The 25,474-nt window shown below is 47.5% G+C and overlaps 1 protein-coding gene across 1 annotated transcript in view; it reads left to right on the top strand.

Annotated features, from left to right (window-relative positions):
- DNHD1 (dynein heavy chain domain 1) overlaps positions 1-25,474 on the top strand; it is an 86,690-nt gene that overhangs the window by 46,901 nt on the left and 14,315 nt on the right. The window contains exons 14-27 of the mRNA XM_044919764.1: positions 5,049-5,200; positions 5,303-5,495; positions 5,894-5,988; positions 6,483-6,690; positions 8,084-8,209; positions 8,525-8,622; positions 8,724-11,610; positions 11,822-11,996; positions 12,161-12,353; positions 12,595-12,883; positions 21,338-22,955; positions 23,145-23,353; positions 23,569-23,773; positions 23,850-23,952. Coding sequence (XP_044775699.1) covers positions 5,049-5,200; positions 5,303-5,495; positions 5,894-5,988; positions 6,483-6,690; positions 8,084-8,209; positions 8,525-8,622; positions 8,724-11,610; positions 11,822-11,996; positions 12,161-12,353; positions 12,595-12,883; positions 21,338-22,955; positions 23,145-23,353; positions 23,569-23,773; positions 23,850-23,952 — 6,551 coding nt within the window. The remainder of the gene's footprint in view (positions 1-5,048; positions 5,201-5,302; positions 5,496-5,893; positions 5,989-6,482; positions 6,691-8,083; positions 8,210-8,524; positions 8,623-8,723; positions 11,611-11,821; positions 11,997-12,160; positions 12,354-12,594; positions 12,884-21,337; positions 22,956-23,144; positions 23,354-23,568; positions 23,774-23,849; positions 23,953-25,474) is intronic.

Here is a 25,474-nt window from a genome sequence, read left to right as displayed (position 1 = left end):
CGGGGGCTCACAGGAAGTCACAGGAAGGCAAATAGGTGAATGTTCCATTAGTATGCGATGGGGTTAGAGGGCTGAAAGCCCGTGCAGGAGAAATGTAAAGGTGCCCTTCTTGTAATTCTTAGCCTATTCAACCCAGTTCCAGGCTGCAGGGCCTAGATAAAAATAGGTCTTGATAAGCCATAGCCACTGCTCCCAGCCAATGTGGTGTAGACAGGCAGCTGCTGTGGGTCTCCCTGACCCGTAGGCTGAGACCAGCAGAACTGTTGAGCCCTCCGTACAATGGTGCAGCTAGGCTGGTTCCCTTCTGCACATAAAGAACTTTGTGGGCTCAAGTTTCTTTTCTCAGGTGCAGTCACTTCTATTGGTTACTTTTATCCCCTGGAAGGTCACATTGCTTCTGAGTTGCCTCTTGGCCAACTACCAACTATTGCCAACTCTGCCTGTGGGCATCCCCAGTCCCAGGGCCATTGGGCCAGATGTAAGGTGGAGGACACCCTGGACCTTCCTCAAGCAAGGAACTTTTTCTTTGGCCAAGTATGGAGAGACCCTTGTCCCATACTCTAACTGACATAGACGACAGAGCTTGAACTTTCCTCTAGGGATTGGGGATGTTTGTGGAAAAGAGATTGGGAACCCAGGCCCTGTGATGCTAGGCCCAGGAAACCCCACAGTACTGCTTTTAGCTCCTTCTTCCATCCCCGGCTCTTCACCAGACTCCCAGTGTTTGTTAAAAGAATCCAGGATCTTAGAGCTAGATTATTAATACTATTCTTTATTGTTCATTATGTATCTTTTATTTTACTCAATACTTTTGACATTTGCTTGGTTTTATAACCACGTTAACAACTATTTTGACATCTAAGGTTTACTGGTTTTGTTTACCCACTACCAATTTTTTTTTTTTGAGATTTTATTTATTTATTTGACAGAGACACAGCGAGAGAGGGAACACAAGTGGGGGGAGTGGGAGAGGGAGAAGCAGGCCTCCCACAGAGCAGGGAGCCTGATGTGGGGCTTGATCCCAGGACCCTGGGATCATGACCTGAACCGAAGGTAGACGCTTAATGACTGAGCCACCCAGGCGCCCCACCCACTACCATTTTTTTAAATTGAAGTATAGTCGACAATGAATGTTACAGTAGTTTCAAGTGTATAACATAGTGATTCGACAAATGATTCTATATATTATGCTGTGTGGACCACAAGTGTAGCTACCATATGTCCCCATATAATTCTATTACAGTACTGTTGACTATATCCCTATGCTGTCTCTTTCATCCCAATGACTTCTTCATTCCATAACGAGAGCTATGTCCCCCTCCCCTTCACCCATTGTGCCCAACCCCCACCCCCTTCCCTCTGGCAAATCTGAGTTCTCTGTATTTAGGGGTCTGTTTCTGCTTTTTGTTTATTCTTTTTTTTTTTTTTTTTTTTAGATTCCATATATAAGTGAAATTGTATGGAATTTGTCTTTGTCTGACTTATTTCACTTAGCATAATACCCTCTAGGTCCATCCGTGTTGTCACACTACCATTTTTAGAAATACCACATCTTTTCATTATTTTCATTCTTTCCTTAAATGGCTATAATATTTCTTTGATACTTTGAGTATTATTTTTTCTAAGAAGGGAGTTAGAGATGTTAAAATTTCTAAGATCTTTATGCCTAGAATGACTTTATAATGTCCTTACATCACAGCTTGGCTAAATACTGAATTCTGAATTCACAAATTTTTTTCCCCAAACTTAGGCTATTGCATCACTGCCTTCTGATAGTTGGCATTGTGGGCAAATTTGATATCAATCTAATTTTTTTTCCTGGACAGGTAATCTGTTTATCAGTTATTTGATAATGGCTGTTATTATATTTGCTCTGGTCTCCTTTCAGAATTCATACTTATATTTTGGATTTTCTGGATCTCTTCTCCATTTCTTTTATCTTCATCATGAGTCATTCCTTTATTCTGAATCCTGGAGAAATATCATGAGCTTGTCTTATAAACTTCCACTCTATGTAATTTCCATTGCATTTTAAAATGCGCACACATATTGTATGTGTATGCATGCTTATGTGCACATATATATGTATGTAAGTGAATGTGTATGTGTATATAAACCTGAATGGATCTTGGTTGCTAAGATCATTCCCTGCCAGGGCTCCTCAGAGAGTGGATGATTCCAGGGCTATCACAGGGTAGGTACAAGATGAGCCTAGAATATTTTTTTAACCCAGAAAGTAAGAGAGTAATAAATTCCTTTAATAAGTGATGGGAGCATGTCACAAGGACACAGAAGGGATGCCACTGGCCAAAACTGGGACAATTTAAGCACCAAAGTACAAAGTAAACTATTGGAAAAATAGGAATTGATTATCCACACTAATAATAAATAGATAAATAAATCAGTGAGGGAGAAATGAGGACTTGCACTTATAGTAGAGTGCCAAGAGTCAGCTGGAGAAAATCTGTAGGGAAAAATCATCATTTTGCAAACATTCTAATAAATATTGGATCAGGTAAGGATCATTAGTGGATGTCAAATCTGGGGGCAAATTTGATGAGGAGTAGAACATTTGCACAGTCTTAGAGATTCTCCTACAGAGACTACTTATTAATTGCAAGGGAGGGGAAAAAACACCTTAGCAATTATTTAGTAGAGAAATTGGGCAACATTTTGACCAGGTGATCAAAGATTAACATCACCAATGAGGGACAGATGGACATCATGTACCTCCAGACATGATACCCAGAGGACACAAAAACTATTCAGTAGTCCAGCTGAAAATTAATAACTTCAGTCATGAAAGTCATACACAACATGAACTTTCTGTTAACAAAAAAAAGAGACAAGGGGGTCAGTATACTTCAAAAATGTCTGTTAGAAAAGATAAAGGCTGTGAGGAATGTTCTAGATTAAAAGAAGTTAAAAGGACATGACAAGTAAATGTGGTACTTGATCCTGGGCTGGATGCTGTACTTGAGGGGCAAAATGCTATATAGGACATTATTAGGTCAGCTGACAACATTGGAACACAGACTGTAGATTAAAGAATTCTATCAATGTAATATATGAAGTTGATCACTATACTATAGTTATATAAGAGAATATCCCTCTTCTTAGGAAATACACATTTGAGTTTTCGGATAATAGGGCCATGAAATATGTAACTTACCCTTCAGTAGTTCAGAAAAGAATTATGTGTTTGTGTATACGTATGCCCATACACACACAGAGCATGGAAACACAACTGATAAAGAAAACGGGTAAAATGTTAACAGAAAGTGAATCTCAGGAAATGGTATATAGATATTCTTGTTACCGCTTTTGCTTGCAACTTTAAAAGATTTGAAATCACAGGGCGCCTGGGTAGCTCCGTTGGTTAAGTGTCCAACTCTTGATTTGGGCTTGGGTTGTGATCTCAGGGTTGTTGAGATTGACCCCGTCATCAGCCTCTGCACTCAGGGCGGAGTCTGCTTAAGATTCTCTCCCTCTCCCACTCCCCCTCCCCATTTCCACTCGCGTGCGCGCTCTCTCTTAAAAAAAAAAAAAAAGTGAAATCACTTCCAAATAAAGTTTTAAAATGCAGTGGAATTTACTGAGTAGATACCACAGCAAATGTCTGTCAGAGGATATTTGCTGTTAATCTTCAAGTTTGTCTTTCTCCTCTCATGTGTCTGGAGATATAATGCCTGTTCTTTCTTACAGAGGAAGTTCCTCATTTGTCCAATATTTGATGTTGAGACAACTGCTACCAAAGATTATATGAGTCTGCAGCCAGATCTTTTGAGTTCAGACAAAGAAAGATTGGAAGAGTTTAAATTCACTATCATTTTTGGGGGGGGCCTGGATCAGATGAGAGCTCTGATAGCGTGATAGTGATTCTAAGCCTTTCAGTATTCTGCTCTCCATGATGGATGATGTTTACACGTGTAAGATGCATGATTCCCAGCATCTGGGCTTTATTTTATCACTTTTTCTCTCACTCAAGAAAGTATACTGGAACTCAAATGAATGAGAATGACAATTTTACTGCAATATCCTTAAATCTGGTCTGATAGCTTTTAATTGCAAATCTCAGGACTATAATAATAATAATTATTATTTTTAAAGATTTATTTATTTGAGAGTGAGAGCATGCACACACGCATGCATAGCAGGGAGGGGCTGGGGGAGAGAAACCTCAAGCAGACTCCCCACTGAGTGTGGAGCTGACGTGGGGCTCTCTCTCACTACCCATGAGATCATGACCTGAGCTGAAACCAAGAGTTGGACAACCAACTGAGCCACCCAGGTGCCCCCTCAGAACTACAATTAATATTACCTGCAAATTACTTTTGACACATATCTCGCAACCGAATATAAATTATTGGTCAAGAACTAATGCAGCAGCTTATGAGATGAAGGGAGGGAATGATGACCCGAAGTACACAAAATAGGAAGCATCTCCATTTACATTTTATGGCCTTCTCTATGGGCCCAATCTTTAGCATATGCATCTCTGTGGATTTGTCCATCTGTCTAACAGATATTTGTTGAGTGCCTGTGCTGTGCACGGGGCTTGCAGTATATCAGTGGACAAATCACAGACCTCCTGCCCTCACAGGCCCAATATTGTAGCTGGGAGAGAAAGACAACAAATTATAAACGTAAAATATAACCAAATTATGGGGTATTTTAGAAAGTGCGAAGTGGCCCAGAGAAAAGAAGAGAGCAGGTAAGAGGTGTCGGGGATGGCAGGGAGGGTAGCAGTTCGTAACAGCTCGGGCTCCACGGGTCTCATGCAGAAGGACTTGGATTTGGTGAGGGAGTGAGGTATATGGTTCTCTGAGGGGAGAGAGTTCCAGAAGAGTGACCGCCAGTCAGAAGCCCTCAGCAGGAGAGAACATGCCTGGTGCATCCGAGCAACAGGAAAAACTGTCCCTTGGATGGTCCCCACCTATACTGTACTGGACAATTGTGGCTCCCCCAGCCCTGACACTTTCAGACCATTGTTTCTGCCATTACGGGCTCTTGACTGACCACCCCCCCCCACCCCCACCCCCGCCCAGGCCTCATCCTGCCCTACCCCACAGGGGACGAGAGTCCTGTGCCCTTGCCAGTCCGTGGGACCCGTCCGATTGTGCTGCAGCAGCGCATCTGGCATCTGTACCGGGTCATCTCTGAGAGCATCAGCGAATGGAAGTGCGTGGCTTTTGCCAAGGTTCTGACACCTCCCTCGGAGCCCCTGCCTGAGAGTGGAGAGTCTGCCGGTGGGGAAGGTGGGGAAGGGTCTCCGGCTGACGATGAACCTTTGTCGCTCCAGTTCAGCATGACTATGGCCCAGGAGAAGACAGACGGCTGGCTGACGGAGGCAGCCCGGATGAGTACAAGCCTGGGGCTGCACAGCCCAGTCCTGCAGTGCTGCGTGCGCATCCTGGAGGAGTTTCGCAGCTACCTGCCATTACTGACCAAGCTGGGCAGCCTCCAGCTGCAGAGCCTCCAAGCCCTTCTCAGAGGTGTGTTTTGGGTAGAGTCAGGGGGAGGGGAAGGAAAGGACGTGGGGATTAGAACGATGTAACAACTCGGTTCCCTGCTCCTCCTATAGGCAACATCTTTCCTCCCTGGGTTGCTCCCTGCCTTGCTCCCACAGGGACCAACATTTCTGACCTCCTGCACCATCATGTGGGTCCTCTCTGCTGACTTGGGCTAGACTCAGGCTCGAGTCTTAGCTGTGGGCTCTGTGTTGTGCTCTGGACCCTATGTTCTGAGTTCTTGGCTCTGTGTTGTGCTTTCAGATCTGCTCTCTGGGGGCTGGGCTGGGCTGGGCTCAGGGCTGCAGATCTGGGGCTCTGGGATATGGGCCGGGCTCTGCCATACACTGGGTGTTGCTCCGACTTGTCCCCTCTACCTCCAGCCTTAGGGCTAGACAGTCTCTACAACATGGAACTCCTAACACTGGGCCAGCTGCTCACTTGTCCGCTGCTGGATTTTGCAGATCGAATCAATCAGGTGGGGCCCTCCAGAGAGAAGGAGTTGGTCCAAACCCAGGACCTATTTGCTAAGCTGTAATAGATCCAGTTAAGTTCCAGCAACCCCTCGTGACAGGGGGTCATAGATACTGGCTTGTGGGTGGGAAGGTGGGAAGTTGAGTTTGCTGTCCTGCCTGGAGGTTGTGGGGGTCTGATGGGTGGTTTCAGACTCTGAGAGTATGCCCCACTCCCAAAGTTGTGGGCACACAGGATAGCAGATGTCCCCCAACACCTGCCCAGTTCCAACATGAACTGATTAAGGTAGTGTCCCCAGCTGAAACCTTGCAAAAGAGTGGGTTTCAAGGCAGCAGTTTTAGGTCAAAGCCTGCTGCGGATGGCCTATCTGAAGCCAAATGGTCCTACTCTCAATCTCTGACACTTCCACTCCCTTGAGCCCTGGCCCTTGAGTCCCAGCTTCAAGGGTATCCCCTGAGCCATCACCCAGTGCTGGTCCCTGAGACCCAGCTGTTCCAGATCTGGCAGGGTGAAAATGAACGAATCCATGCCCAAGAAACCCTACGGCGGCTGCAGCGGGTCTGGGAGTCACGCCAGCTTCGCCTCATCAACTTCATCCTGCATGTGCCCTATGAGCCCCCAGCCTTGGAGCGCTCCAAGAAGCAAGTGATCCGTAGCCCCCAGTGGGAGGTGGTGGCCAAGGAGAGCGGCACCTTCATCCTTTCAGGTGAGACCCAGCCCTTGCGGCCCAGTGATAGGCCGCTGCCAGGGGCCACATTTGTCCACTGTGTCCACCAAGCCCTGTGGGATCTAGCTTCTCCAGCAGGGCCCCATCCTTACTGGACAGGAGGAGACATCAGTCTGTCCTGAGACAGTGTCTTTCATGTAGCTCCTATTAAGTCTTAATCTTGGGAGCTCCCTCCTCCTGCCCAGTGCCTGCCTCTTCAGCAAAGGTCCTTCCCTTTCTGGGTGTACTAAGAAATCCCTCACCGTCATGTCTCTCCATTTTCCAGTGCTCTTTCCTCTAGATTGCATCCTGCTGTCTGATCTTCTGCCCACTCATTTCCTCTTTTGTCGTTCCTACATGAAACCTACCTGCCTTCTCTGAGCCAAATACAGGAGGCGTGGGGATTCACAGACAGAAGTCCTGTCCCTCAGGAGCTCCCAGTCCAGTGAAAGAGGACAATAGAATAGAGATGAGTGCATGGTGGAGAACCTAACCGAGGGCAGTAGAATCTCAGAAAGAGGACCAGCTTCCAAGGACTGGGGAGAGTCAGAGGAATCTTCTCTTCCCACAGGCAAAGGCCTCATGCTGACCCCTGAAGGAGTAGGAGTTTGCCAAACTTACAGGGAGAGAAGAGCATGCCAGGCAGAGGGAACAACATATGTACAGGCCCCGAGATGGCATAGTTAGGGAATTGCCAGTAGGAGAGAAATTCTCTTATCCAGCCCACTTGAAACCCAACCGGCAAATTCAAAGTTAAATAGGAAGATCATAAAATATGATGTATATATGGCTTAAGATTTTTACTTTAGCTTAAAACATATAAACATACATTGATTTACTAACCTTTTATCCAAAGGATAAGAGCTTTACTTTGATTTGTCGTTGACTGATAGAAGTTCCTCATCGCCTTTCCTGCATTAATGCATTGTCCACCATTTCCGCTTTCAATTTCTGTAAAGTTGGGCAGTGACATGAAGACACTTGTGAAGTTGCTAGAGTCCAGAATTTTTCTAGATTTTTATTATAATTTCCCAAGTTTTAAAAATTGACTGGCCTATACCTAATTTAATATCATGTTTTTATCAACTCACCTTTACTGAAGGCTTTCCATAGTTTCTGTAGAACCAGCAACTCCTTCCCCACCCATATTTCAGTGCTTAACATAATATTAGATCAAATTCTGTACTTAAGATTATAACTCACATGAACAGGCTTGCAGACACATTCTGACTCTAGGTGAGCATACTTTTCACCTAGTGGAAGAAGACATGTTTGGGTCTTCTAGAGAATAGCTTGAGAACTGTGAGTTTCAGTGTAATTTGGGTAATAGTCATCCCTGCCCTTGCCCCATCTGACTGCCAGCTCAGCTGAGCTGGAACCCACTCTTCCTTAGATTACAGCAGCCTGCAGGATTCTATCCAGGAAAGTCTTCAGGTGTTGTTCAAGATCCTGGCCATCCAAAAGTCAGGAGACTTAAACAAAGTAGCTTTGGAGTGGGTAACCATCATGCACAGCCTGAGTGAGTGCCGGCCTCTAGCTGGGTGAATGGGCGGGACCTGAGGTGGGACAGCCTGGAGGGATGGGGTAAGAGGTGGGGTTTGGGTGGCGGGGGAGATCAGAAGGACAGAGTGAGGACCCCCTTCAGAGCCACTTCTTGGGCTGAGGTGACCAGGCGAAAGTTTATTCACGGCGAAAGTTTGCTGTCTTCCAAGCAAGATCCCTGGGTCCTGCTGAGTGTTTTGGGGGGGCATCCTGAGAGGTCAGGACCAGCTGGACCCCCTCGCAGAAGCTAAATCCTAGTCTCCATCCAGTGTTCCTCTGGCTGCTCACACAGGTGCCCTGCTGGAGGTGTGGGTGACTTTCCAGCAGCAGTGGATTTTTCTGAATAAAGTTCTGCACGAGATGAAGATCGAGTTTCCTAGTCCTGACCTGGTAGGGAAAAAGAGTGAGGCAGGTGGACAAGGGCTACTGCGCTGTGGGGCTCAGGTGGGGAGGGAGAGCTGCCCTCGCTTTTACCCCCTCTCTCACCGCAGAACTCCCGGTTCAAGGCCACGGATGATCAGTATCGGACCCTGATGCAGATCTCTGTAGATGACCCCCTGGTTCTGTCACTTATAGTGCCCAGTGTCAAGCGGAGCCCTCATTTCCAAGGCCAGCAGCTGCAGCAGCTGCTGCAAGCAGGCTCCATGGAGCTGGAGGGCATCATTATGGCTCTGAAGAACGTGCTCTATAGTGTGTGTGCTCATTTCCCCCGCCTCTTCTTCCTCAGTGATAGTGAGCTGGTGGCCCTGCTGGCTGCCCCACTGGAGTCCTGTGAGGCTCAGCTGTGGGTAAGACGCTGCTTTCCTCATGTGCACGCTGTGAGCTTCACGTCCAGCCCACCTGACGAACACATGGGTGACCGGGAGGCAAGCCCCAACACATCGACTCAGGTGGAGGCCCTGGCAGTGCTGGGGGCAGGTGGGGAGGAGGTGAAGCTGCAGAGGTCCGTTCCCCTGCATCCAGATCTCCCCAAGTGGCTGGCCTCCCTGGAGAAGTGCCTGCGTTCGGCTCTGGTGCACAAGTTGCAGGGCTGTGTGGCTTCCCGCCTTGCTCTGGGCCCACCGATGGATGAGGCCTTCAAGCAGCTGCCCCAGAAAGACCAGCTGCCCCCACAGCTGTTCGCCCACCACTGGCTCCACCTAGTCCAGGCCTTCCCTTGGCAGTGTGTGCTGGTGGCTGAGGAAGTGGTGTGGCGGGCGGAGGTGGAGGAGGCTCTGCTCGGGGGGAGGACCTCGGCCATGGTCCCCGTGCATGTGTGCAAGCTCGAGACACTGGTGCACTTTATACGGGCCCGGAGGGCCTCCCAGGGCGAGCAGCCCCTGGCTTCTGTCCGCCAGACCAGCCTGCTCAGTGCCCTGCTGGTCATGGCAGTGACTCACCGGGATATAGCACAGCTCCTGCAGGAGCACCAGGTCAGCGATCTGACAGATTTCCACTGGGCTCGCCAACTCAAATACCACCTGGGTTCACCTCACATCGTCCCCCAAAGCCCCCTGCAGAGTCTCAAGACGATTGCATCGGCTGCGACTTCTCCGTCGCCAGCGGCGTGCTGGGTAGACGTGCTAGGCCGGTCCTTCCTGTACAATTATGAGTACCTGGGTCCCAGACTGGGGTCTCTGCCCAGCATGCTGCCTGAGCGGCCAGCCCTGGTACTGCTGCTGGCTCTGGAGGAGGTGGCCTGTGGGACTCTGCTGGGCCCCGAGGGAGTAGGCAAGGCAGCCACGGCGAAGAGCCTGGCACGGGCCCTGGGGCGCCAGCTGGTGACGATGCCTTGCCTGCCTCAGATGGAGGCCCAGAGCCTAAGCAACTACCTGCATGGGGCCTTGCAGGGCGGTACCTGGTTGCTGTTGGAAGCCGCCCAGCGCCTGCCCCCTGGCTTGCTCTCCGCCCTGGGCCGGCGCCTGGCTGACCTGCACCACCTCTATGCCCCGCTGTACCAGGAGGCCTCCCGCAGCATCAGCACCATGGACCCCACGCAACCCCAGCTCCTCGGCAGTGGCTTCTTTGAGAAACACCATGTATACGTGCGCCTTGGCTATGGCTCTCTCCTGACGCTGCGCTCCCTGAGCCCTGCCGTGCCTGCCAACCTGCGCTTGCTGCTGCGGCCTGTGGCCTTGACGCTGCCTGACCTGCAGCGAGTGGCAGAGCTGACCCTGCTGGGTGCAGGGATGCGGGATGCCTTCCGCATGGCTTCCTGCCTATCAAGATTCTTCGCCCTGGAGCTCGAGCTGGTGTCTGCGCCCCTGCCTTGCCGCTTGGCCCTGCTCCAGCACGTACTGGAAGACATGATACAGGATTTAAACACGACCAAGGAGGGGCCCAGGTCCCAGCAGGCCCACAGCCTGGCTGTGACCGAAGAGGCTGCCCTACTGCGTGCCCTGCTACGCTCACCGCTGTTCAGCATCCTCACTGGTATCCGCCTGCACAACCTCCAAGAGCTGCTCTGTGGGCTCTTTCCTAATGCCAGGCAGCTGTTGGCACAGCCTGTGGCCCACGCGCCGAGGAAGCCACTGCTGGTGGAGGAACTGCAGCAGATGGGCATTCATCCCAGCCCTGACAGTTTGGGGTCCCTGGAGCAGCTGAGCCAGGCTCTGGGCCGGGCTCTGGGTGTTTTGCTCCTGGGCCCTGCTGGCAGTGGCAAAACCACTTGTTGGCACAGCTTATTTAAGATCCAGAATCGGCTGGCGGCCAGGGAGGACGCCTCAACCCAGGGCTGCCAGCCGGTGGAGATCACGCACCTGTACCCCAATGTCCTCAGCCCCCAGGAGTTCCTGGGATGGCTAGAGGGACCCTGCTGGCACCACGGCGTCTTCCCTAGGCTGCTGCGTGCAGCCAGTCCGGGTAAGACTGTGGGCCCAAAGGGGCCACCACAGGAATCAGTGGGGACCCAGCACTGGATAATATGTGATGGGGTCGCCAGTGCGGCTTGGCTGGACTCCATCACCTGCCTCCTGAAAGACGCCCCCCAGCTCAGCCTCCCCAACGGTCAGCAGATAGCACGACCCCCAGGTACTTTCCTCCTGATGGAGGTGGGAGATGCAACAGGCGTGTCCCCCACAGTGGTGAGCCAGTGTGCCCTGGTCTGGTGTGGTGGGGAGCAGACGTGGCAGGGGATGCTTAGCGTCCTGATGGCAGCCCTGCCCCACGAGTACCGCCTGCAGCAACACACGGTCACCGAGCTCAACCACCTGGCCAAAGTGCTGGTGCCAGCGACGTTCCAGTTCCTCACCCGCCGGGGCGCCAGCTCTCTGCTGCATGTACATGGGCAGCAGCCTGTTTGCCCAGGTGTGGCTGAAGTCACCAGCCTGGCCCGTATCTTACGCTGTCTGCTGGACCCCTACCTGCGCATAGATGAGGGGCAGAAGGCACATATCTCAGGTGAAGGGAAGGGAAAGGGGAGGGACGGTTTGGAGATGAGGGGCCTTGAGGAGAGCTGGCAGAGAGCTGGTGCCTGGAGCATGGGTTCTTTGGTGGGCTTGGGCCAGGGGACCGGAAGTGGACAGTGACAGCCAATCTCTACTCTCTCCCCACCCCCCACCCCCACTTTTTCCTACCCGGGCTCCCATTCTGGCCATGGGGACCTTTGCAGAAGACCTCAGCTTTAGCGAGGTAGCCCAAAGCTTCAAGTCCTCAAAAAGCAGCTCTCTGAACTGGTCCCAGGTTGACAGGGATGATGTACCTAATCAGCGCAAGGAACATTTGCTGGCTGTCAGCAGCTTTCTCTTCGCATTGATCTGGGGCTTTGGAGCCCACCTTCCCTCCAGGTATCTGCAGGGGCGGGGCTGGGGGGGTGACGCGGAGGGCTGAGATGGATGGGCGCATGGGAGTTAAAAACCCAGGTGACATCACCGTCGGGGGGCGGGTGGAGTGTGTGTCACAAATGGTACTGTTGTAACTGACACTTTTGCTCGTACACCCATCTGAACAGGCTCTGGCCCCTCTTTGATTCCTTCTTGAGGGGTTCTATTAGTTGCCTCTCCAACTATCCTGAGCCACCGCCTTCAGCCTTGGTGTTTGATCTACATGTGTGCCCTGATAATGGGACCCTGGTCCCCTTCACTGGCCATTACCTGGGCAGCTGCATCAGGGGAACTCTGGGCACCTTCCACCCTTCTCCGCAGGTGTGAAGACAATGGGGCAGCAGCTGGGGTTGGGGCTCAAGGAGATATCCTGGGGGAGTCCATGTTCTCGGCCCAGCTAAGGCCCACCTGCTCCCGTTCTTTGATACGTTCTCACAATCACGAGAGTATGTGAAGTGTTCTGCGAGTGCAGCTCTAAGCCGAGACCCCTAGACTTCGCTCTCAGCTAAATTACTCTCCTAAACTGGTGCTACCCCAGTAAAGCCCTGCTCCTGTCCCACAGACTGAACGGCTCTTGTATGTGGTGGACCTGCTTCTGTCAGAGGGACACCCCGTGCTGCTGGCTGGAGAGGCGGCAACCGGGAAGTCCACCTTTGTGGAGGTGCTTGTGGGGCCCCAGCATCCGTACGTGCGCAGCCCCATCCACCCTGCCTTCACTCCCACCCACCTTCGCCTGCTGCTGAGTCGAGGGGCCCAGGGCCAAGCACAAGCTGCCCCATGGCCTGGGCAGCACCTGGATTCTAAGGGCTCCCTCCTCTTCCTGCTGGAGGATCTGCACCTGGCCGCTTCTGGTAAGGAGCTGGGTGGAGGGAAGGAAGGAGTCGTTGTGATCTCTTAAGGCTGTAAAATCCCTAATAATACTTGCTGACTCCCAATTAGACACCTACAGACCAAATCTCAGCATCCCATTTTCATATCTGCTCATATCTGCTCATTGTTCATGTGCTCCCCGAACAATCACACCATCTCTGTGTTTGGCTGCTAAATCTTTATCCCCAGGTCAGGCTTTTCTTCTAAGCACTAGACCGGTTTATCCAACTACTTACTGTGTATCTCTACCTTGTTGTCCCATTGGCACTTCAGCCTCAACTCATCATCTTACCCCTAAAACCTGCTCCTGTCCTCTAAGTAACTAGTACAACCATCCATCCAGTCACTTAAGCTAGAAATCTTGTTGGCATCTCCCCCTTTCTTACCAAAGTCCATTCACTGTGTCTCTCAATTTGGCATTCTAAATATCTCTCAAATCTTTCCACTTATTTCCAGTCCATCTTCCCTGGTTCAGACAGTCATTACCCGGATCATTGGGAATGCTCTTGCAAGGCTCCTTGCGGTGAGGCTTTCTTCTCTAGGCTCTTACACTCTGTACTCTAACTGGACTCATCTATGTACAGGCATTCAGTAAGTCAAGCTTCCTCTAGCCTCTGGGATTGCTGTCCTCTCTGCCTTCCCTACTCTATTTATCTGGCTAGGTCCTTGTTCTTTACAAATAATCTTAGTCACTATCTTCTTCAGGAAACCTGAGCCTCCCGGCTAGGTTAGATACTCACCTTGTGTTCTGTACAAAAGTCTGTAACAACCATGGTTTTATGATTATATGTGCACTTGTTGATCCTTCCACTACACTCTGAGCTTCATGAGAAGAGAGATTTGTCTTACTCATTTTGATAGACTCAACAGGAAGCAAGTGCTCAGTAAGAGTTTGTAGAAGCAAAGAGTAGAAAGGAAAGGGGAAATTGTGGTAAAAGTTTGGAATATTGAAGTTTCAAGTTTCTAAAGTGGTGTGCTTCTAGATGGTGACAGGTTTGAATATGGCCATGGGAATGGGCAGAAATGGAGTCAGGGAAGTGAGTGGACTAAAGCGTTAGCTGGATTGTCCAGTTAGACACTGAAGTCTTTTATGGGATGTAGAAAACTCGAATCAGGTGGTATACAATTTATTGAGGGCTATGTTCTGCACGTTTTATCTAGATCATCTTTAGTGTTTATAAAAGCCCATTAAGGTGGAGATTTGTTTGGGTGCCTGGGTGGCTCAGATGGTTAAGGGTCTGCTTTGGGCTCAGGTCCTGATCTCTAGGTCCTAGGATCGAGCCCCCATGGGGCTCCCTGGTCGGCGGGGAGTCTGCATTTCCCTCTCCCTCTGCCTCTCCCCCTGCTTGTGCTCTTCCTATCTCTCTCTCTCTCTCTCAAATGAATAAATAAAATCTTTAAAAAGATGAAGATTTGTTATGATCATTTTAAAGATGAAGAAACTGAAAGATTTTATAACTTGCCCAAGACACTCTAGCCAGTAAGTGTCAGAACCAAGATTAAAATTTAAGTCTGTGTAGCACCAAAACCTGTAATTTTCTACAACTCTATTATTTGGGCCTTTCAGTGAATTTGCACAAATAATTTGTTATTGTCAGTGGAAAATAGAAAGAGTAAATTCAGATCTGTGAATAGCAACTGAGAAGAGATTTCAATAGGAAGGTTGAAAACATTGCAAGTAGTATTGTGGAGTGAAGTATATTACAGCCGGCAGCGTAAAAGATATCCCAGGGTGACAGCCACTAAAACATCTAGTATAAAATAAAAAATTAATAAATGTACAACAAAACAAAAAACTGTGACCCACTGTCTAGAAAAAACAGTCAATAAAAACTGACCTTGAAATGGTCAAGAAGTTGAATCCAGCAAATATTTATAGCAGCTATTACAGCTACTATAAAAGTCCTCAGGTACTTAAAGAAAAATATGACCTGAATGAATGAACACATAGGTAATCTCTGCAAAGAAATGGAAACTACTAAAAATAACTAAACAGAAATTTTAGAAGTGGAAAATACAGTAACTGAAATGAAAAATTCACTGTATGGTTTAATAGCAGATTGGAGCTAGCAAAAGAAAGTCAGTGAATCCTGAAGAACAAAAAAATATTGAATATGAATAGAGCTCCATACACACACACACACACATACACACACACAACTGGAGTTCCAGAAGGAAAGGGGAGAGAATAGGGCAGAAAAAAAAACCTGTGAGGAAATAATGATCAAAACTTCCCCAAATTTCTTGGAAAATACTGACTTTTCAGATATAGAAAGCTCAGTTATCCCCAAGTAAAATAATAAAAAGAAAACCATACCTAGGCACATCATAGTCATGACCTGAGCCGAAGACAGAAGCTTAACCCACTGAGCCACCAGGTGCCCCATCCCACAGATTTTGATAACTTTTTTTTTCATTATTTTTCAGTTCAAAATATTTGCTAATTTACCCTGTGGTTTCTTGGATGCATGAGTTATTTAGAAGTGTGGTTTTTATTTTATTTTATTTTATTTATTTTTTAGAGAGTGTGAGAGCGAGGGGTGAGGAGGGGCAGAGGAAGAGGGAGAGAGAGGATCTTAAGCAGGCTCCACACCCAGCACAGAGTCTGATGCAGGGCTCGATCTCATGACCCTGAGATCATGACCTGAGCTGAAATCAAGAACCAGACGCTTAGCTGACTATGGCACCCAGGCACCCCTAGGAGTGTGTTGTTTAATTTTAAAGAATTTGGGAATTTTCTATGTATATTATTGTTACTGAGTTTTATTGTTGTAGTCAGAGAAAATATTCTATAAATTTTAATCCTTTGAAATTTGTTGACAGCATATCATCTCTCTCTTTCAAATAAATAAATAAAATCTTTAGGAAAAAAAAATAGAAATGCTAAAAGGGACACCTGGGCGGCTCAGTCAGTTAAACGGCCGACTCGATTTCGGCTCAGGTCATGATCTCAGGGTCTTGTAAGATCAAGGCCTGCGATGGGCTCCATGCTGGGTGGGGAGCCTGCTTAAGATTCTCTCTCTCCCTCTCCCTCTGAACTGCATGCCCACCCCCCTACCCTGGCTCCCTTACCCTCGTGCTCTCTCTCTCTTAAAAAAAAAATGCCTAAAAGATGTTCTTCAGGTAGAAGGGAAATAGTATCATATGGAAACTCAGATCTACAGAAAAGAATGAAAAGCACCAGAAATGGTAAATATGTGGGTGCATATAAATAACTATCTTTTTCATCTCTTAATTTCCTTAAAACAAAGTCAACAGTTTAAAATTTTTTATTTAAATTCCAGTTAGTTAACTTACAGTGCAATATTGGTTTCAGGAGTAGAATTCAGTGATTCATCGCTTACGTACAACACAAATGCCCTCCTCCATACCCATCACCCATCTAGCCCATCCCCTACCCACTTCCCTCCATCAACCCTCAGTTCTTTATCTTGAAGAGTCTCTTATGGTTTGCTTCCCTCTCTCTCCCCCTCCCCATATGTTCATCTGTCATTTGCAATGATGTGGATGGAGCTAGAATGTATTATGCTAAGCAAAATACATCAGAGAAAAACAATACCATATGATTTTACCCATATGTGAAATTTAAGTAATAACGTTTCTAGATGGAGTTGGTAATGTAGACAGAGGTAGAAAATAAATTGGGACACTAGTAAAAGGATAGGGTAGGGAGCAGGGAGTAAAAATTATACTATTGTAAGGTTCTTACATTCGTGCAATATGAGATAGGAAGTGGGAAAGTTCAGGTATGAAGTGTGAAGTGGCATGATATTACTTAAAAGTATCAAATCATTAAGGAGGCATAATATTACCCTGGAAAAATCACTAAATAGGGGCGCCTGGGTGGTTCAGTCGTTAAGCGTCTGCCTTCGGCTCAGGTCGTGATCCCAGGGTCCTGGGATCAAGCCCTGCATCAGGCTCCCTGCTCTTGGGAAGCCTGCTTCTCCCTTTCCCACTCCCTCTGTGTTCCCTCTCTCACTGTGTCTCTCTCTGTCAAATAAATAAACAAAATCTTTAAAAAAATCACTAATGGGCGCCTGGGTGGCTCAGTTGGTTAAGCGACTGCCTTCAGCTCAGGTCATGATCCTGGAGTCCCGGGATCGAGTCCCGCATCGGGCTCCCTGCTCGGCAGGGAGTCTGCTTCTCCCTCTGACCCTCCCCCCTCTCATGTGCTCTCTCTCATTCTCTCTCTCTCAAATAAATAAATAAAATCTTTAAAAAAAAATTTAAAAAATCACTAATAATAGCAAAGATATAATTTAAAATATATAATATTTTAAATATACAAATACTTAAGTTTTGTAAAAGGAAGCAGAAAATGAGCAATAGAGAAATTAAAAATAAAAGAGACAATTTGAAGACAAATGATAGTATGATGGACTTTAAACCAACCATATGAATAATGACATTAAATGTAAACTCCTAAGCACTCCAAAAAGTCCTTCAAGACAAAGGGTATTACCAGAGAGAGAGAACTGGATATCTCCTCCTTAAAAGATTTAATTAATCAAAAAGACATCAAAGTTCTAAATGTGAATGCACCTGAAACAGCTTCAAAATATATAAAGAAAAAAAATGGATAGAAATGAGAAAGAAATAGCAGGTACAAAAATCATAGTAGGAGATTTAACACTCCTCTCAATAATTGATAGAACAGGAGAGAGGAAAAGGAAATAAGGATATAGATCTACATAACACTATCAACTGTATGTACATTTACAGAACGTCATACCCACCAACTGCAAAATGCATTTTCCTTTCAAGAGTACATGGGGGGCGCCTGGGTGGCTCAGTCGGTTAAGCGACTGCCTTCGGCTCAGGTCATGATCCTGGAGTCCCTGGATCGAGTCCGGCATCAGGCTCCCTGCTCGGCAGGGAGTCTGCTTCTCCCTCTGACCCTCCCCCCTCTCATGTGCTCTCTCTCTCTCTCTCATTCTGTCTCAAATAAATAAATAAAATCTTTAAAAAAAAAAAGAGTACATGGAACATTCTCCAAGATAGATGATATGCTGGGCTATAAAATAAGTCTCAACAAATTTCAAAGGATTAAAATTTATAGAATATTTTCTCTGACTACAACAATAAAACTCAGTAACAATAATATACCTAGAAAATTCCCAAATTCTTTGAAATTAAACAACACACTTTTAGGGGTGCCTGGGTGCCATAGTCAGCTAAGCGTCTGGTTCTTGATTTCAGCTCAGGTCATGATCTCAGGGTCATGAGATCGAGCCCCACGTCAGGCTCTGTGCTGGGCGTGGAGCCTGCTTAAGATCCTCTCTCTCCCTCTTCCTCTGCCCCTCCTCACCCCTCGCTCTCACACTCTCTAAAAAATAAATAAAATAAAATAAAATAAAATAAAAACCACACTTCTAAATAACTCATGCATCCAAGAAACCACAGGGTAAATTAGCAAATATTTTGAACTGAAAAATAATGAAAAAAAAAGTTATCAAAATCTGTGGGATGGGGCGCCTGGTGGCCCAGTGGGTTCAGCTTCTGTCTTCAGCTCAGGTCATGATCCCAGGGTCCTGGAATCGAGTCCCACATCGGGCTCCTTGCTCAGCGGGGAGCCTGCTTCTCCCTCTGCCTGCCACTCCCCCTCTCGTGCTCACTCTCTGTCAAATAAATAAATAAAATCTTAAAAAAAATCTGTGGGATGTAGCTTAAGCAGTATATCCCCAGAATGCAAAGGTGACTCAACATTCAAAAATCAGTGTAATTCATGACGTTAACAGAATGAGGAAAAGTTTAAGATCATCACAATAGATAAAGAGAAAGCACTTGATAAAATTCAACTCTGTTCATGGTTGCAAACTAGGAATAGAAGGGAACTTTCACAGTTTGATGAAGGGCATCTATTAAAACCTATAGCTAATTATATACTTAATGGTGAAATATTGAACACTTTCAAAGATCAGTCACAAGGCAACAATGTCCACTTTCACTGCTTCTATTCAATATTGCACCAGAGACCCACATCAGTGCAATAAGAAAAAGAAATAAAAGCCTTTAAAATTGGAAAAGACAAAGTAATACTGTCTCTGCTGACACATAATATGATTTTCTCCCTAGAGAATCCTAAGGAATCTACAACAACAAAAACAAACCCTACAAAACTGCTAGAATAAATAAGTGAATTTAATTTAGCAGGGTCGGGGCGCCTGGGTGGCTCAGTCGGTTAAGCGTCCGCCTTTGGCTCTGGTCATGATCCCGGGGTCCTGGGATCGAGCCCCGTGTAGGGCTTCCCTGTTCAGCGGAGAGTCTGCTATTCTCCCTCTGCCTCTCCCCTCCACTTGTGTGCTCTCTCTCTTTCTCAAATAAATAAAATCTTTAAAAAAAATTTAGCAGCGTCATAGGATACATAGTCAATCTATTGAAATCGTTAGTATTTCTATATCCTAGTAATGAGCAAAAATTTTAAATATAGTTAAAATATCATCTGAAAGCTTAAAATATTTAGGAATAAACTTAATTAGAGATGTACACTGAAAATTACTAAATATTGCTGAGATAAAGGAAACTTAAATTAATGGAGAGATATACCAGGTTCATGGGTCAGAGGAGTCAATATCATTAAGGTGCTCATTCTTCCCAAATTGATCTATAGATTCAATGCAATGCCAATCTAAATCTGAGCAGACTTTTTTTTTTTTTTTTGTAGAAAATGACAGGATTGATAAACTCATTCTGAGACTTACGGAAATGCAAAAGGCCTAGAAGAGCCAAAATGACTTTGAAAAAGGAGAACAAAGTAGAAGGGCTTACACTAGTTATTTCAAGGCTTCCTATACAGCTATAGTAATCAAGAGAGTAGGGTATTGGTATAAGGACATGGATACAAACAGACTAATGGAACAGAATAGAGAATCTGATATATGAACATATATGGTCAATTGGTTTTCAACAATTGTGCCAAGATAATTCAAAAGGGGAAAGGATAGTCCTTTCAAGGAATGGAGTTGAAACAACTACATATCTGTGTGGGCGAAAGGGAACCGTAAATCCTACCCCATGACATACACAAAAATTAATTATAAATCAATTCAAGACCTAAATGTAAAAGCTAAAACTATAAAACTTTACAAAAAAATGTTAGAGAAAAATCTGTGTGACCTTGGTTAGATGAAATGATTTCTTAAATAGGACACAAAAATTGGATTTTAGGAAAATTAAAAACCTATGCCCTTCAAAAGACACTGTTAAGAAAATGAAAAATGGGCCATACACAGAAATATGATACACATATCTGACAAAGGACCTGCCCAGAATACATAAAAAAGCTCTTACAACTCAATAAGAAAACAAACTCCATTTTTAAAAAAATGGATAAAAGAATAGATACTTCACAAAGGTAAGATTTGTGAGTGGCCAATAGCACATGTTGCAGTATTATTCTGCAGAGTCAAAACATGGAAACAACCTAAATGCCCATCAGTGTGTCAGTGGATCTACAATTCTGGTATTTTTATACTGGAATACTACTATTCCAATAAAATGCAACACACTGATGCACACAAAACATGGGTGAATCCCAGAATCATGCTGAGTAAGAGAAGCCAGACGTGGCAAACTACATACTATATGATTCCCTTTATATGAAGCTTTAGAACAGGCAAAGCTATGGGGCTCCTGGGTGGCTCAGCATCCAACTCTTGGTTTCGGCCCGGGTCGTGGTCTCGGGGTCATGGGATTGAGCCCTGCTCAGGCTCTGGGCTCGGCTTGGCGCAGAGTCGGCTTGGGATTCTCCCTCTCCCTCTGCCCCAACCCCTGCTGGTGCTCACTCTCTAAAATAAGTAAAATCTTAAAAAAAAAAAAAAAAAAAAAAAAAAGAACAGGCAAAGCTAATCGATAGTGATAGAAATCAGATCAGATGGAAGTTCCTGGGACAATGTGGTAGGGGGACTGACTGCAAAGGATCATGAGGTAACTTTCTGAGATGATGAAAATGTTCTAAATATCATTGGGGTAGCAGTTACATAGGTGTATACATTCGTCAAAACTCACTGAACTATACATTTAAAATGTGTACATTTTATTTTATATAAATCATATCTTAACATTGACTTTACAGAAAAGCACATGTGCTAACTCCTCCCTCTGCGTGTGATGGTTGCACTTTCCCCCTCTTGTGGTCAGATCAGGTTTCCATCCATCTCAGCTTCCAAACCTTCCTACCGTTAACGAATAATTGGTCACAGAAGTGGGATTTGCGGGGAGAAGAAAGAAGAAATTACTTATGTGTAGGGAGAGTGTGGGGGAGAGAGATCAATTTACTCAGACATGACCGAGTCCCAACGCATCAGGTGTACAAAATTCCTTTAGAACCCTGTGTGCGCCAGAAGTAAAGCCAGTGATGCAGGGACAGGAAGAAGAGAGTGACACTGTCATGTGCACCCCTGCATGTCCTCACTGTTGGTCTTCATGTCCCACAGACCCAGAGAAGAGCTGCCAGCCAGTGTTGGAGACTCTGCGCCAGGCCATAGATGGCACGGTGTACGCCCACAGCACCTTGGAATTGCAGACGCTGCAGCCTGTGGTCAACTTCCTGGCCACGGCCACAGTACCAGGCTTCTGTGAGCGCCCACTGTGCCCACGCCTCTTTCGACTCTTCACAGTGCTGGCCCTGGGGAGCGTGACCCAGGCCATGCTGCTGAGCAGGCACACACCGAGCATCCAGGCCTGGCTTGAGCGCTTTCCCTCTGTGGAGCGGGAGGGGCTTCTAGCAAAAGCCTTGGTCCGGGCCTCGGTGGAGGCCTGGGAGGCCGTGGGCAACTGCTTTCTGCCTTCCCCCCTCCACCCACATTACCGCTTCTCTCTGCACTCTGTGAGCCAACTACTGGGCAGCTTACAGCTGCTGCCCACCAGGATGGGCTCCCGGGGCTTTCTGGACTGTCCCAGCCATCAGGAGCACTTGCGCCGGGTGTCAGGCTTGCGTGGCACCCGCCTGACGATTATGGTGGCCATGCGCAACATGGTGCGTCTCTGGTTGCACGAGGCCCAGAGAACCTTTTGTGACCGGCTGGACAGCCCTAGGGAACGCTCTCACTGCGCCAAGCTGCTCCTAGAAGTAGCTCAGAGTGTGTTCTGCTGTGGGCCAGCACCCCAGAATGGGGCCAAGGGCTCTGAGGAGGAGGAGGAGGAGGCAGAGGAGAAGGAGGAGAGGGTGCCTGAAGTGGAATCCGAAGGGGAGCTGGCCCAGTGGGAGGACTTAAGCAACAGCGACAGTGAGACAGAGGAGGAGGAGGACCCTTATGGCCTGCAGGTCACCACCAGCTCACTCTCCTGTGATTCGGGTCTAGCACCTTCCACAGTACCAGTAAGGAGGGAGACCATAGAAAGCCTAAGTCCGAAGATAAGCCAGGAGGAGGGCACAAAGGCTTCTGGCTACAGACTCCAGTTAAACAGAAGCAAGAATAGGCGGCAGAAAACCTCCCGGATGGACATGGCCTCACCCCTTCTGCTACCAGTGCTACTACTCCGCCCCCAGGAAAAGCCCTCAGACCTGGTGTTCAGTCAGGAGCTGATCCTGGGGTCCAACTCTGAGAGCCCCAGCTTGTACCTGGAACGGCAGTGGGAGAGCCTGGAGGAGCAGCTGTCCACTGCAGCTGCTCAGTTGAAGCTGAGCGCCCACCTTGCCCGGTGCCACTCCATGGCCAAGCACGTGGCCCGCCTGGTCCGGGTGCTGGCCAGGCCCCGGCAGCACGGCCTGTTGTTCTCAAGGGCTCTGGGTACTGGGCGCCGTACGGCCATCACTCTGGCAGCTAGCATCTGCCAGGCCCGCCTCTTCCATCTGCCGTCTGGCGCAGAGGACGCCGTCCTTCAGTGCCTACGGGAGGCCAGTTGGCATGCTGGCGTGTTAGGCCAGCCGGTGGCCCTGCTGGTGCCCAAGGGTGTGGATCTTACCACCCTTCATCGTCTGCTGGCCCTGGCAACCTTGGGCAGTTTCCCTGACCAGTATACAGAGGCAGATCTGGACCGCATTGAAGAACATCTCCCCAGGGAGAACCTTAGTGTCAAGCAGAACAGCAAGAAGGAAACGCTGTTGCAGAGGTGAGGCCAGGAACCCCATGGGAGGGGCTGCTCTGCTCTCGCTCTACACTGGCCAAAAGGCCAAAAAGAAATCTAAGAGCTGCTGTGAGGGCTCAGAAGATAAGGGCTAAGGGGTCAGGTTTGGGACTGGGGCCTAGATGGGCAAACAGGGATAAAAGGGAGGATGGTATCTGAGCCCCTGGCCCGCAGGTTCTATCAGCAAGTCTGCAACCACCTGCATATGTTCATCCTGCTTGGAGATGACCAGACCCACAGACAGCTGCCCTCCACCCTTTTCCTGAGGCTTCTTCAACTGGCCATTGCTAGCATTGACCGCTATGAACCCTGGGACCAAGACTCCCTGATCAGTGTGGTCCGGTACTACCTGGAAAGCGCTCAGAATCTATCCATTGATGATGGTGAGCCCTTTCTACCTGTTCTCACTACTCCTCTCAACCAGGTGTTAGTGAGGACTCAGGTCAGTCTCTCTCTCTCTCTATATATATATATCTCTCTCTCCCTAGAACCTAGTGATCCCCTTCACCTTTTCTGCCTTCCTTCCTGAATCAGAAGAGGGTCCCTTTTCTTTCCCATTCTCCTATAAACTCACAAGCTAAATTCATGCCCATTTCAGACTCCTTGAAGTGCCCAGACCTCCAGGCGGCAATTCCCAGGGTGGCCAAAGCCATGGCTCTCATTCACCTTTCGGCTGTCAGCTACTATGGACACCTATGCCCTGAGTTACCACTCGTCACCCCCAAGACTTTCCTAGACTTTCTGGACGCCTTCATGCTGCTGCAGCAACAGATGACTCTGCAGATTAAGAACAAGTTCCAGCGGTGAGTGCTCCCATTTCCTGCACTGTACCTCCTTCTGCTTCCTTGGGCCCACTTTATTGGTACATCGTATCTCCAGGATCCAGAATGCCTTAGAAAATTTGAGAATGCTGATCGAGAAGCACAATGCCTACACCAACTTTGTCTTCAACTTGGAAGAGCTGCTGAAAGGCTCCCGCAAGGTAAAGGGGGAGAAGATTATGAGGTATGCACAGTAGGGCAAAGCAGGAGCGCCCAGGGGGCTTTGGAGGAACCAACCAGAGTGAACCTTAGCTCTTATCTCCTGAGAGTACCCCTTTCCCCAGGGGATCTCTTTAATCCCTGCTGCCTCCTCCTCTAGAGTTCAGGCTCAAAGTTCCCCATGGCACAGCTGAGACCAGGCTGATTCTTCTAAACACAGGAAACCCCAGTGTCTGCTTCTGCTGTCCTTAGTATGTACTTTGACTATCGGAAGTCCAGTATACTGTCCAAGATCTGAATAGATTCCCATCAGGGATGAGGCAGAGATTACATTCTCACGGTTGCCTCTACTCTTTTTTTTTTTTTTTAAAGATTTTATTTATTCATTTGAGACACAGAGATACAGAGAGAGAGAGAGAGAAAGCATGAGCAGGGAGAAAGGCAGAGGGAGAGGGAGAAGCAGGCTCCTCGCTGAGCCAGGAGCCCGATGTGGGGCTCGATCCCAGGACCCTGGGATCATGACCTGAGCTGAAGGCAGACGCTTAACCATCTGAGCCACCCAGGCGCCCCGGTTGCCTCTACTCTTACCCCTTCTTCTGGATTCTCTATCCTGGCTCATTGGCACACCTCTTATGGCCATCCTCCTTTCCCACACAGCTTTGTCCCTGTACCCTCTTCCTTCCACAAAAGCACCAACTACACAAGGCTCACATGCACACTGGGGAAATGTGGATGGGTGATGGCAGCAGAGCAATTTACATTTTTAGACCAGAACCAGAAAGAGATTGGAATGGTACACTAGACCTCACTGTCCTGAACTTCTTTAGTCACCCTCCTCTACAGGGTATCTCCCAGTCACCAGCTCTTCTCCTCACCTCTCCCAGTGCCCACTCCACAGTGTTATTCAGTGCTCCACCTTTCCTTTAGAGCTCGTCCAATATAATTCTCATGTAACAAGAGAGAATTTTTCTAGTCCAAATCTAAATCCCATTTTGTTTTTAATAAGAGGAATTCTGAAATAGCTTTTTTTTTTTCTTCCTGCTACACAAGGCTTTGGTGAAGGTTCAGGGATAACTTCCAGAGAAGTAAACTAGTGGTCAACCCACACACAGACAAATGCTTCCCCTCTACTGGGCTCTCAGGCCATAAGCTCCCAATGCCTAGCCTGTCTCTTTTGATGGGTGCCTCAGGGCCATCACCCAGTGCTGCACAACTCTAGTAGGAGTATGTATTCCATTGTATCTACATGCATGGCTGTCATCGTGTTCTCTGTAAACGATGCTCCCTAGAGTTCTCACAGTACTGGTGCCCTCCTACCATCCACCACCAAGGATCACTAGCTTAGATGAAACCTCAAGACTCATTGAGATTTAAAAAAAAAAAAAAAGTTCACAGAGGGACAGGAATGGCCTCCCCCATGTTTTCCAAATTCCAGTTTCTTGTCTTGGGTCCTACCATTTCCCAAGATTATTAATACCAGGAATTATTAATCTGGTTTAAAGGTGCTATTATTCTTTGATCCCT

This window comes from Neomonachus schauinslandi, chromosome 11 (genome assembly GCF_002201575.2).
Source record: "Neomonachus schauinslandi chromosome 11, ASM220157v2, whole genome shotgun sequence".
Classification (NCBI taxonomy): domain Eukaryota; kingdom Metazoa; phylum Chordata; class Mammalia; order Carnivora; family Phocidae; genus Neomonachus; species Neomonachus schauinslandi.
The sequence above is the reverse complement of the archived record's forward strand: the minus strand, read 5'-3'. Positions and strand labels throughout refer to the sequence as shown.